The sequence below is a fragment of the Macrobrachium rosenbergii genome, chromosome 5 (genome assembly GCF_040412425.1).
Source record: "Macrobrachium rosenbergii isolate ZJJX-2024 chromosome 5, ASM4041242v1, whole genome shotgun sequence".
Taxonomy (NCBI): domain Eukaryota; kingdom Metazoa; phylum Arthropoda; class Malacostraca; order Decapoda; family Palaemonidae; genus Macrobrachium; species Macrobrachium rosenbergii.
Genome location: NC_089745.1, coordinates 52,304,925 through 52,319,576, shown reverse-complemented (window position 1 = coordinate 52,319,576; position 14,652 = coordinate 52,304,925). Strand labels below are relative to the sequence as shown.

The 14,652-nt window shown below is 37.3% G+C and overlaps 1 protein-coding gene across 4 annotated transcripts in view; it reads right to left on the bottom strand.

The window, feature by feature from the left end:
* Window positions 1-14,652, bottom strand: part of LOC136838781 (kinesin-like protein KIF20B) — a 113,904-nt gene that overhangs the window by 97,177 nt on the left and 2,075 nt on the right. For all 4 annotated transcript variants that reach the window (XM_067104307.1, XM_067104306.1, XM_067104309.1 and 1 more), the window contains exons 2-4: window positions 14,024-14,092; window positions 6,920-7,061; window positions 46-155 (exon numbers count right to left, since the gene is read on the bottom strand). In XM_067104307.1, coding sequence (XP_066960408.1) covers window positions 46-155; window positions 6,920-7,061; window positions 14,024-14,073 — 302 coding nt within the window. In that variant the 5' untranslated portion in view covers window positions 14,074-14,092. The remainder of the gene's footprint in view (window positions 1-45; window positions 156-6,919; window positions 7,062-14,023; window positions 14,093-14,652) is intronic.

The window sequence follows — 14,652 nt, the reverse complement described above, 5'->3', positions numbered from 1 at the left end:
TATTCCAATGTTCGAACCAAGAGATTGGTGGCACAGACTACTTACTTTTGGCTAAGCTTTGCACTGTCATGAGCAGCATTTTTGAAAGTATTGGATGTAGCTGGGGCAGTCAATACAATACTCTTCTGATCATCCAGGATGTCAACTTGAAATTCCTGAAGCAAGAAAAAAAAAATTATTAGACTTTAAATGTACAGTATAGAAATCCAAGGTTTTACAATAATGTAAATGCTTTTCCTAGGCTGACTGACAATTGCATAAAATAATGGCAATGTTTACTAAAATCAAAAACAGAGTAGTACAAAAAATTACAGTAATCCCACAAGCATGAAACATGATTCAGACATTTCACAATTTCTAGTCTCAGACATCACAGCCATGAGGTATTCTTTCATGTGATGTATTATAAATGTTGAATCAAAATAACACTCCTGACTGGCAGTATCTATAATTATTATGCTGTGACCTGATATGTGGGAAAGATGAAAAATATAAGGATGCTGATAAAATAAGAAGGGCCATTGGAGAATGTCACCTGATATGATTATGAGGACTTGCAATTTGTTAACAGCAGCCAAAAAATCATTAATTGCAGAGCTAACAAGAATATATAAATGATTACTTCATGAACTGCCACAAAAGAAAAGAATGAGAAGAAATTATGGAATATGCAAAACAAAGGAAAATGCACCACACTGCAATTTGCAAAGATCCAGAAAGAAAAAAAAAGTTAAGTGTACCTTAGTTTTACAAGACCACTGAGCTGATTAACAGCTCTCTTAGGACTGGCCCGAAGGATTAGACTTATTTTACATGGCTAAGAACCAATTGGTTACTTGGCAACGGGACCTACAGATTATTGTGGAATCCGAACCACATTGTAGTGAGAAATGAATTTCTATCACCAGAAATAAATTCCTCTAACTCTTCATCAGCCAGCCGGAGACTTGAACCTGGGCCTGGCGGTGCCAGTCCCAGCTGTACTGACTCGCCCAGCTTTTAATGTTTAAAAATAACTTCCAATATTGACAACTATCAGTTTGATACCATGGCAAGAAAACTAACCAGAGGAAATCTTCCATAACATAAAGTAACGGCAGAGTTACCATGATAAAAAGTAGTTATACAGAATGTGATTAAATCCTGAAATGTTATTCTATGGAGTACCAAGTCAAGCACTCAGCTTCATATTCTCAAGGAAGAGGGTACAAGAAATACTCACAGAAAAGTACTCACAATACATCATAATAGTATAAACTCTAGAGTAAAGACAGTGGCAAACAATAAGAAAAATAGCAAAAGCCTGGATAATAGAAAGAGAGAGCTTGGACACTGGTAAATATGACATTTTTATGATAAAGTTTTATATATACTTACCAAACCAAGTAATTACATAGCTATTAGTTTCAACTCGCATGGTAGCTAAAATTTTGAAATTTGGGGTAGTGCTACTTTTGTTTTAGGTAGGTGACTAGCCCACCCACTTTCGGGGAAAGAGAGGAACAACTCATGAAAATGAGATGAAAATACGGTATCTAGTGAATACTTCTCAGTGAAAAATACTGCGAATGGGTGAATTTTCCGCAAATAACAGGTAGATACATTCCAAAGAGAAATCCGTGAATACGAGTCCATGAATCGTGAGATCATGAATACGGGGGGTTTACTGTAGCCTACCTGAAAACTCCAACTGATTAGAGAGCCCTCTACTCTTCCCCAGAGCCAAGGATGCGGAGAGAGTTGGCGCCAGATGATCAGAAGCTGGCGCCAGGAGCTGGATGTTCTGAGCTAGCGCATGGCTGTAGGTGGTGTCATATGAGCTGGCCACCCGGAGCTAATCGCTCGGAAGCTGGCGGGCACTCCTAGGTGCTCGGGGCACGCGCTGGCGCCAGGTGAACTAGAAGTCAGGCGAGGTAAAAGCTCAGGAGTTGGTGGACACTTCTGGGAGCCCGGAGCACTGTTTCCGGCTGTCAAGAACGTCTTCTCTTCCATTAAGTTCTTGAGAGAGGTAGAATGGATACGGGACATGGAAGGGTCCTCGTTCTTGGTTAAAAAAAAGCCAAAGGTAACCAAGCAAACTGCGTTACTGAGTCAGATGTAGCTTGATACCCCTAAAAAGAGGAATAGGAGAGATTCTAGCTCTTTCAACAAAAGAGGCAATACTGCCACTGAGTCATAGGTGTCTCAGGAGACTCAGAGTCTGAGACATCCGATTCAGAAAATTGTTCACGAGATTGGCAGACTGAGCTAGAAGATGACATCTGCATCTTTCAAATGGCTCTTGCAGCACCTTTGGAAAACCTCTCCTTCCTGACAAGCACCCGGACAGCCCAGAGGCTGTCCGAAAGAAGAGCAGACCACCCTTGGTGGTATCTCTAGAAGTGAGGTTATTTGAGAAGATACGAATACAGTAATACCTCGATCTTACACGATTTGAGTTGCGCGAATTCACAGACACGCGAACTTTTCATTGGACATTTGCGAATCCTGGAGAAACCCTGCAAAAGTGTTTGTAGTTTATAAGTTTTCAAGCTTTTGTGTGTACATTAAATAACATTACATAATAAAAATAATAATTCTCCCTCTCTCTTACTGAGATGAGAGAATTTTTATGGTTACATGTATTTGTTTTGAATGATAAATAAATGATTCACCTGATAGTAAGTACAGGCAGTCCCCGGTTAACAGCGGGCTAGGTTCATGGCAATCCAGTTTTACGGCACTTGTTTAGCGACAAAAATTGGCAATTTTTGGTGCCGAAAATTGCCGATTTCCCCTTGTCAGCGCCGATAATTGGGTACTGGCGCCAATGCATACCTAACAGAGGCGGCGATAACCGAAAATCAGAGCTTTTCAGCGCTGATAAGCTCCGGAACTCGGCAAAAAAGCACCGAAAATCACCGATTTTCGGTTATCATCACACCCTAAGAAAGTAACCCCCACCAATAACCAGGGACTGCCTGTACTAATTTTCAAATATTAATAAGATTAAATAACAATAATAATAAAATAATAATAATAATAATAATAATATAACTGTCATTACAAAATTTATACATTTCTATAGTAAATTATGTGATATTTTAAACAAATTTCATTTCCCGATCTTTTGTGAAACCTTTGAAGAGAGGGGCAAGGGCAAAGCTGTCAAATATGTCAATCATTGCCCACAGCGTGTCAAAGGATTTCTACGTACTATCTCTCTCTCTCTTTCTTTCCTTCTTTTTCCTTCATAAATCATGAATTTCCATCTTTTGATATCTAACGTAAGAATAACTTCTCTTTCTCTCTCTCTCTCATGTTATTCTCTCTGTCTCCGTAATAATTCTTAGATAATTTAACTAGATATTTCAAGTAAGGACAACTCACTCCCCTCTCTCTCTCTCGTTCGTAGTTAGCGCTCACACATTTTTACAACTTATCATTTTTCTGTACATCTTTACCTGTACAGTAGATAGTTTAAATTTATCTAATTTTACCTGTACAGTCTACGAACTGTAAATACATTAGTGTGGCAAATACGTTCTAAAACATAGAGATATAATAACTAAGAGTTGTATTAGTCCAAATAAAAAACACTGTTCATTGACGAAAAAGCATTTCAGAACAAAGAGAAAGAGATGCAGAATAAAGAAGTTCTTAAAAACAAGGTTGAGAAGACTTCTAAAAATAGATCAGTCGCAAGGCGAGTGAGAGAAATTCTCTTCCAACTCTCTACATATTTTTATGTCAACCACTTATTTCTTTTTATAACGGTAATGTATTAAGCTAACTTTTAAATGAAATTACATCAACTTTAATTTCATTTAAGTTAGCTTAATACTTTGGGAGCAAGATTATGGTCATATTTAGTGTTTAAACTCCACAGATAACCATTTATTAACATTTTTAGAGATCGTGCCAAACTTATGCGAAAATTCGCCTTTAGCAGGGGTTCTGGAACCTAACCTCACATAAGTTCAGGGTATGACTCTAATGGGTAAATTACGCTCCTGGTAGTTGCTCAATTTGAATGTAAATTTGCTATTGTAGCGAAATATAATAAACTTGAATCAGCTCTTAATAACAAAACAACAAAATACTGACCCTGAAAGCTGTAGAAGGCTACCCGAAATCAGCAATAATACATCACCAAAATCTGGTCTCCGACCGGCAAAGCTGCCAGCCATCGACACTCATGTTTACTCGAGCGCTGGCAGAAACAGAATGAAGTTGTCTGCTAAGTCATTCCTGGTGTTCCTGTTAGGGGGCGGGACAGTCACCTAAACTAAACTTTGAAGCGTTACCCGAAAATTTTTGAATTCAAGCTGTTGTGAAAGTAGAAACTCTTAGCTATTTAATTACTTGATAAATTATTTATATAAAGATGCAGTTTCTTGAGTGGAATGAACTGGGAAGATACATTAGCAAAGATGTACTATTCAGGAAAATGGACTATGTTGATGAAGTGTGTAAAGTGGCACCCTTTGATCGCTGTGGCAGAAAACTGCTTTGTGTACCTGAGATACTGGCAGAACTTAATCAGGATATCTATAGTGGAATGGGTGCTGGATATCCCTCTGGACAAGCATCAAGATCAATAAACTGACCAGCTATTGATAAAGTCCAATAGTGGAGGGCCCTGTAAACTTAAGGATTGCTTCCTTGGCCATTCTAGAAACACCCTTAGCTAATAACAGACAACTGACAATCTCCACATGGTTAGATGTTTGGGAGAATCTACTCTAAGGAGACTGTCTGAAATGATCTTTCCTGAACAGAAGGCGAGGAATATCTACTGCCACGAAAGGAAATTTGGGAAACCATTCCCTTAGGAGCCACCAACATGCTATCAAAATCATTTGTGTGTTCCACAGAACTCACAAATGTTGTGTATTTCCTCAAAACAGCAAACAGGGGAAAAGCATAAAGGTCTAGATTCTACCATTCTTGAAGAAGGTATCAACTGCCCATGCCTGCAGATCCTGGCATGGAGGGCAGTAAACTGGGAGTGTAGCATTTTGGGCAGTAATTACAGTGATTAAAGAGAGATTCCTAGCAGGTTGGCCAAGCGTTATTTTGTTTTATTTTGAAAGGCAACCACACCTAATAGCATAAAGATATAAGCTAACTTTGACAGTAGATGAGATTCATTCCAAATACAGTGCTCCCCCACTTTTTTGCGGGGATAGGTTCCAGCACCCACCACGGAAAAGGAAATTCCCCTTTAAAAACACTTATAACTGCATATAACTGCCAAATACCTTATACCCTTTAAATTAAAATGTTTTTTAAACGCCAATTTTAATAGTTCACTGCCTAATTTAATCGTTCAAACAAAAAATATACATTATCTTATCACACCAAAACAATTTAATATCATTTCAAACAAAATTACACCCCAAACCATCATCCAAAACACCCAAAGTCATCTTACATTACCATCTTACAACTGTTACTCTTAAGTATAGACATCCCTAAAATGCTTATAACTGCCTGTTTTAACAGTTCATTGCCCAACTTAACAGTTCAAACAAAAATATACCTCGAAATATCATCCCCAAACACCCCAATATCATCTCAAAGTCATCTTACAATATTACATACCCACCTACAACTGTTACTCTTAAGTGTCCCCTACAATTCAGACACATTTTCTTTTGCCTAATGGATTTAGCTGTGTTGTAAGATGATTTTGAAATATTTACTGTACAGTATGTATTTTAGGACAGTACTACAGCATAGAGCATATCTAAAATACGTGGGTAGCTTAGAATGACAGGACACATTCCTCCAAACAGAATGTTAGGTTTGTTACGTCATGTTAGTATTTTTGTAATTGCATACAAATACATTTGATAAAAAAAATTTAGTACAGTACAGTATAATTTGGCATTTTTATTTCCCAAAGATAATGTAAAAGTTAAATGTTTTTATACATACAGTATACACTGTATATACAGTAGTACAGTATAAGTACGCTATAAATCCTTTTTATCATAAAAATCTTTATTTTCATGAACACAACATGAAAAAATACAGTAATTAATAAATACACAGTGTTGCCCTATGAAAAAAGCAAATTAGCAGTAATTTTAGAGCTACGTTTCACAGAAAAATTTGCAAATTGGTGAAAGTTCCTGCGTAAAAGTGAAGGATATGTTCCACTAAAATCTGTGACAAAGTGAAGCCCGAAAAAGTGGGGATCCACTGTTCAGTCATACCTCGTGCATTTGCATTTCTGGATTCACAAAGTTTTCATTGGAACCTAACTAATCTGCACCTGCAACTTTTTCACAGATCTGCTTACAGTATGTACATGTTTTCTTTATTTTATTGAATTGTACCTTCGTTATATGACTTCTGTGACATAAGAAGTTTACTAGTTTACCTTGCTGACAATGACAAAGAAAATGTCAGTCATTTAGTTTACAGTCCCATTTGTTACTTGGTTTTACCTTAATGTAGTGCAAAAGAAAACAGCAGCCAATGAATTGATATAGCAGGCAACAGTATACTGTATTGTAAATGCACTAATATGGCAAATACCCATTAGGCAATACTGTACTCTATTTCTACATCAACCATTTATTTATTTTTTAAGGGTAATGTATTAAGTTACCTTTCAAATGAAATCAAAGCACTTTGCGAGCATGATTGGGTCATATTTAGGGTTTAAACTCTAGAAATAAGCATTTATTAGCATTTTATGTGAATTGTACCAAATAAAAATGCCAAATTATACTGTACTGTACTACACTGTACTAAATTTCTTTTATCATAAATGTATTTGTATGCAATTACGAAAATACTACCATGAAGTAACAAACCTAACATTCTGTTTGGAGGAATGTGTCCTGTCGTTCTAAGCTACCCTCGCGAATGTTCAAGGTATTACTAATTGTACAGTAACCTCAAGAAATTTACATCTATGACATACCTCACTCTCAACATTTTCATCAGGGAGGCTTGGACGTACTCGTAAGTAAACTTTCAGATTTTCACACTCCTCAACATCAACTGATTGAAACAGATCGTTCAGATTCTTCACTGGGTTGAATGTCCTGTCAATTGATGTATTCCTGCAAAATGGCAAAAGCTATTAGTATAGATAATATTTACCAAAATTTTTTTGTTATATATATGACTAATATTAAACTCTTATATTAAAAAATGGCATCCCAAAATAGCAAGGTGCTGTATATCTACCTTTAAATGATATGCAACATTTTTATAACTTGAAATTACCTATGAAATCACATATTTCAACAAAGTATTACATATATTTGTTATAGATACTAGTAGTAGCTTTAAAAAAATTAGCAGAAATTTTTTTCACCTCAATAAAGAGCCCTTACAACAAACTAATCAGTGACGACAAAGTAACCAATTCCAAAGGCACAGAAACCCTACCAAAAACCATTCTTCAGTTAACTAGATAACAGAATATGATAATGCATCCCTAATGTATTACTCTTTCCAGTCACTGACAAAGACTACCAAGATTTTGAAAAGGGTCACTATAGAATGCTAGGATTTATGGACACAATAGGCCTACTTTTGGAAGACCATCCACTACTATGCATGAGGAGTTACAATGATGTGATGCCCAGCATCTGAAAAACAGACTAAGATATCAAAGGTTGACATGGAGTGGCCTTCCAGAAAACTAATGGATATGAAGTGGCAAGAAAGATATCAGTAGGAAACCAAGCAAATCATGAAAAAAGGCCACAGATGAAGACTTAAAATTACATTTTTATAATAAAATAAAGTTTTATATTTACTTACCAAGTAATCACTGAAAAACAGACTAAGATATCAAAGGTTGAGATGGAGTGGCCTTCCAGAAAATTAATGGATATGAAGTAGCAAGAAAGATATCAGTAGGAAACCAAGCAAATCATGAAAAAAGGGCACACTTGAAGACTTAAAACAAAAATTCAAGTAGCATGTAAAAGACTGAAGAATATAGAGGAACGATTTCACATCTAACCACAAAAGGAAATACTGAGATGATGAGAATATGATGTGCTAAATACACTAAGATCACATTCAGCAGCAATAAAGAATCTTATTACAATCTCTAGAAATTCTATAACAAAGTAAATTGAATCAAAATATGTGTTCCTTCAATAAATGTGATAAAATAAGAACATAAAGAGGAAATTCAGCTACTCTAACATCCCATAAGCTACTGCAAATAAAAAATTGTTTCACTGACCAGCTCAGCACACAATTTCAACACAAGTATCAAAACTTGGACAGTTTTTTTTTTAATACACATCACAAATTTACAGTGTAATCTGTGTTTTTCCTAAACACAAACCAGAGCCTTTTATGCAGGGATATTCTTCAGCATGAGCTGTACTACTAACATGGTGATTAACTGGTGATAGGCAGGTGAGTGGGAGGAACCCTCCATTCACCTGCCATCAGCGAGCACTTTTTTCTTCAGCTTCAGGGCCTACACAGGGTGGTTGACGTGGGATTATGATAAAAGGCTCTCGTCTGTATACACAGGTTACAAAATTTAAAAGTATTTTTAAAACTTGTTCTACAGGAATACAAACCAACACCTTTTATGTAGAGACTCATCCCTAACTGGGAAGATAGTCTCTGCACTGACTGGCAAGCTACATGGAAATGCCATGCTCCTGTAACCTCCTATACAATCTGGCATAGGAAAGCAAGACTGATGGGCCCTGAGCCAGAGTGAGATGTACCTGAACTCATTCTAGGGAACTTTTTGAGAACAGAGAGCTTCCTTAAAGACAGGGTAGCAACGGTAGGAAGAGAGAGTTTTTGGGTCAATCATAAATTGATGGGCCAAGTACCCTTTACTGTACTTGACAGCATATAAGATGCACAGCCATAATCAACATACCCAAATATCAAAAGAGCATACTCAGGAAAAGTTTTTAGTGTACAGGTTTTCAATCCCTTATTCGAAATTCTTTACACCAAAATTTTTTGTGGAGCATTCTTTTGGTGCGCCAGCAGCTGACCTAAGCCACTTTGAGTCACCTGTATATGACGTGGCAAGACCTTCCAGGTAGACAATCAAAATGTGTGTGAATTCTTGGTCCTGGTTAGGGTGTTACAACACCAGCATCCATTTGCAAATGTCAAATAGGGCAGTTATACTGGTATCTAAAATAATAATTTTAATAAAACTGCTATTTTACTTACTGTATCCAATTATGTTGAATGTATTATCACATCTCATTATAAAACATGAACAGAGCACTCATGCACCACAGACATTCTGGTAATGTTTAACTTTCTCAAAATCATCAGCTGATGAGTTTTACTAACATCATCATTGCCAAGTGTTGCCTGAAGATTTCTGAATGTACCATCATCTTCTGTACTGCTGGAGCATGTTGAGGCATACTGTATTTATATGATGATGGCTCAGCTGTACTTCATGATAATCCCTACTATATTACAGGTAGTATTTTATAACAATAATGTTGTTTATGTAAATACTGTTGTTTTTGTGGAGTTGGGTTAGGCAGTACTGACTATCAGGTAAAATTAACCTAAAGCAGTGAGCCTCAGAAATAACATAAGCCTACAGTACTAGAGTTTACCTATGCATGGATAAAACCTAGTTTTTTTAGCCATAAAAAAAGCATATATATACTTCACACATGGCCTCTCCCCTCCACTGTTGTATAGGGAGAAGAGAATGCGGATGCCTGAATGAGAAGTCTACCTGCTTCTTGGCCAGTCCAGCACATACTCAGTCTTAATGCTGCCTTGCAGAGAAAGAAAGAAGGCATGTAGGGAGTGAGGCAGTCACCAACCATTCAACCTCCAGCTTTATACCATCTGCGTATCTTCGGAATCACTTTTTTTTTTTTTTTTTGTCCAAGAGGAAGTTGGAGACTCTACAACCTGTTGAACAGCAATCACAGATCCTAAGGAGAAGGTCCTAAAGACTTAGGGCATTGTCCCTGGGGTAAAGTAAGGTAAAGGTACTGTACTATGATACTGCCAAAACCCTGCTCTCATTACCTGTGAACCAAAAAGTTCTCTGAACAGCTTGGGATAGGCCAATTCCCCTGGCTTTATTAGCCCTTGTCTGGAGTGGACAACCATCCACTATGTCCACTTGATCACTTAAGGAAGCCAGGAAAAAGTGTTCTGGATGCCAACTTATAGTGCCTGGCAGTTCTAAAAAGACCCAAGGCTCTAGTCTAAAAAGTCTGTTTCTCAATTTGATAGTGCCAAAGGGCTTGCACTGAGCACAAAAGCATCTCGCTGGCTCCCTACTGACAAATTACTGGAGGGAGGGAGGCAAAAGATTCTTGAGTCTCTGGTCAAAGACTGATTACAGTAATACCTTGATCTTACAAAATTTGAGTTGCGTTAATTTAGACACGTGAACTTTTCATTGGAACCTAACCAATTGTCATACGCGATTTTTTCACAGACACGCGACATTTGCGAATCCTCGACGAACCCTGCAAAAGTGTTTGTTTACATTTTCATGTAATTTATAAGTTTTCAAGCTTTATGTGTAAATTAAATAACATTACAGTAAACCCCCCATATTCGCAGTTTCACTATTCGCGGATTTCTCTGTGGAACGTATCTACCCATTATTCATGGAAAATTTGCCCATTCGCAGTATTTTTCACTGAGAAACATTCATTAATTACTGTATTTTCATATTTTCATGACTAAATGCACTTTTTTGTAATAAAACTATTAAAATACTGTACTCCGGTATAAGCATTTTTAGAGGACATTTTTTGTGTTTAAACTATCAAAATAGGCAGTTCTAAGTGTTTTTAAAGGGGTTTTAAGCATTCGTGGATTTTTTATATTCGTGGGGGGGGGGTGCGGTATGCATCCCCTACGAATACGGGAGGTTTACTGTAAATAATAAAATTAATAGTTCTTTCTCTCTTACTGAGATGAGAGAATTTTTACGGTTACAAGTATGTGTTTATTTGTTTTGTATGATAAATGATTTATCTAATAATAGATACTAATTTTCAAATATTAATAATAAAAAAAATATAACTGTAATTATAAAATTTATACATTTCTGTAGTAAATTATGTGATATTTTAAACACACAAATATCATTTCCCAATCTTTTGTGAAACCTTTGAAGAGAGGGGTGAGGGCAAAGCTGTGAAATATGTCAATCGTTGCCCACAGCATGTCAAAGGATTTCTATGTACTATCTCTCTCTCTCTTTCTTTTTCCTTCATAAATCATGAATTTCATCTTTTGATATCTAACATGAGAATAACTTCTCTCTCCCTCATGTTCTTCTCTGTGACTCTGTAATAATTCATAAACAATTTAACTGGATATTTTAAGTATGGACAATCTCTCTCTCTTGTTGCTGTTGGCCCAGCGTTCGACCTCCGACCGGCCAATGAAGAATTAGAGGAATTCATTTCTGGTAATAGAAATTCGTTTCTTGTCATAATGTGGTTCAGATTCCACAATAAGCTGTAGGTCCCGTTGCTAGGTAACCAATTGGTTCTTAGCCACGTAAAATGAATCTAATCCTTCGGGCCAGCCCTAGGAGAGCTGTTAATCAGCTCAGGGGTCTGGTTAAACTAAGATATACTTAACTTGTTTCTCTCTCTCGTTATTCTCTGCCTCCATAGTAACTGATGAATAATTTCACTCTTTAAAATAAGATTCTCTCTCTCTTTCGTAGTTAGCGCTCACACACTTTTACAACTTATTATTTCTCTGTACGTCTTTACCTGCACAGTACTGTAGTTTAAATTGATCTAATTTTACCTGTACTGTCTAGCTCTACGAACTGTAAATGCACTAGTGTGGCAAATATGCTCTAAAACATAGAGACATAATAACTAAGAGTTGTATTGGTCCAAATAAAAAACACTGTGTTCATGAAAAAGCATTTCCGAACAAGCAGAAAGAGACGTAGAATAAAGAAGTTCTTAAAAACAAGGTTCAGAAGACTTCTAAAAAATAGATCGCTAGGAAGGGGATAAAGAAAAATTCTCTTCCAACTCTATTTTTATGTCAACACTTATTTCTTTTTTTAAGGGTAATGCATTAAGCTAACTTTTAAATGAAATTAAAGAAACTTTAATTTAATTTAAAAGTTAGCTTAATACTTTGGGAGCAAGATTAGGGTCATATTTAGTGTTTAAACTCTAGAAACAAGCATTTATTAGCATTTTTAGGGACCACGCCAAACTTGCGCGAAAATCCGCCTTGCACGAGTTCTGGAACCTAACATCGTGTAAGTTCGGTATGAATGTAGTTCTAAGTTTGCCAAAAATCATAAATAAGATGAACATAAATTTCCAACCCTCTAAGAGCCAGGGAAGATTCAATTTGCTTTGTAACTTAACACACTTCGATGCGGCAAAGGCTCACAGAATAAGTCTTGAGGATTTGATCACATTCCAAGGCCTCTTGCAAGGCTTCTCCACTGCCTGAGTTAGACCATGGAGATCCACCTCCCACTCCAGAGGCATAAGCTAATCATGTGGGCAAAACGGTTCAAGTTCCAATAGGAATGGAAACTCTACTGAAGAAGAGGTGGTTAATGACCTTCAGTCAGACTTGGCTCAATCCATAGCAAGAGGCTTCACTTCAGGAGCTAAGAGAAGCTTGCTTAAATGAAGATGGACAGGGAAGTCCAAGATCTACTGCAAAGTAGCTATAACCTAAGAGATCCCTCTGTGACACCTACTGGAGAAGATGGTCCTCTCCCTGGTACACTGTAGCAGAGGCTAGCTCAAAATGTGAGGCTAACATGGGAGAATAGGTCAAAGGGGAAACCCTGGATACCTCAACCAAAGGAGCTAGCAAATCAAGATACACTGTACCGCTTCACTTGGGCTAATAAGTAACTACCAGGTTACCCAAAACCTGGAGTGACAAAAACTTGGTTGATCACTTGGTGAATCAGACTCAAAGGCAAAACTATTCAATGTCCCAGGAGCAACTGAAAGGCATTTTCCAAGGATGCTAAGAGTCTGGAACAGAAAAGCAGAACACAATGAGCTTCACATATAATGATGTGGCAAATAGTCACTCACTAGATTTCACCAAAGCTCAAAAAGTCTTTCCCCATGCAATAAAACAGAGACCAAACTGTCCCTTTAACAGACCCTGGCAGCTGAGCTGACCCACCATAACTCCTCCAAGCCAGAATGTACCTAGCTGGCAGCTGGACGACATGGTGAACCACCCACTCATGCATCTGCTTCACCAACCAAAAGAGGTCAGAGGAAACACTAACCCCGTCGGATGACATTAACCACTACAATCGTAATGTCACTCATCAACACTCCTGTGTGCGTCATCTCACAATTTCTGAATGCTTGCAGGGCTAACAGCACTTTTATCTTTGCAAGATGTTGATGTGCAGATGAAACTTGTATCATTTCCAAACACCTAAGATGGACAGACCTCTCAGATGCACCCCTAACCTCTCCTTTGATGTATTCAAGAACAGAGATCGCTTGAGGCTGACCAATGCTGCTCCAGTTGCTGCTGAAGCAATCGCAGGCAGAGGCGCCCATGCAGAATGAGCTTCTCCAGTGATAACAGAGCAGGTTGTTCCTGTTACAAAATAAAACTGTGCTGAACCTTCCTTTCGTCAGCTGATGCAAGTCGACGGAAAGAAATCTCCCTGCTCCCATATCTCTCAGCATGACCATGAATGTTGCCTGATGCTTGGGCATAAGCCCTGATTTTTCACACTTCATCATGATCCCCAGGTCACGATAGAATAATGCTAAACAAGAATACGTACACAATACAGCATTATCCCTACTGTTGATTATCACAACGAAATTTTTGGGAGTGAGACCTGGGTATCAAATGACCAGTGAGGAGCACATAACAAAGCCCCAAACAAAAAGTATATGATCTGATAAGTGGAGGGGGAAATGTTATTTGTGTAGCTGCCTCAATAGCAATTAATTTCCTCACACAATGATCAGCATGTAAAATGAAAGCTTATACTTTGTACGAAACATATACAGTATTATAGAACCAGAAATATATAAAATACAATGCTTACTCATAATCAGGAGCATGTAGATAGCTCAATCGTTCCCTGGAATTATTCATTGCTCACCGTTTTCATTTTCTGAAAAGTAAAAGATTAATATGCATAACATCAATCTGCAAAAGCATTTTAACATGCTGTTAACCACATTATCCATAAAACTATGCCATAACCCTTTAAAGTAATAAATATCTAATGGAACAATAAAAGTAACTGAAAGGTTTAGGTACATTATTTATACACAACAATCTCAAAGAAGCTTCATTAAAATAATAAAATTTTTAAATATTGTACAGGTAATTTGTATTTTTCCTAGGTGTACAAACCAGAGCCTTTAATATCAGGAGTATCCTTCAGCACAAGCTTGATCACTCATGGAATCTCAAAGAAGGGGATTGAAAAACTCTTCAATCTTAAGTCTGGAACTGACAGGTTCTGAGTCTTTACTAACTCTGAGATGAAGGAGTGAGAAAAACCCACATTTCTATACACAAAACAGGATAGGAGATATCTCTTTAAAGAGAAAACACTGTGTACATGTTCCATAAAATGCACACACACACACACTCACCAAGCAAAAAGGTAGTGATGACTCTCCCACTACTTGCGCATGCAAGGTTTGGAAACCAAGCACAAGTAGC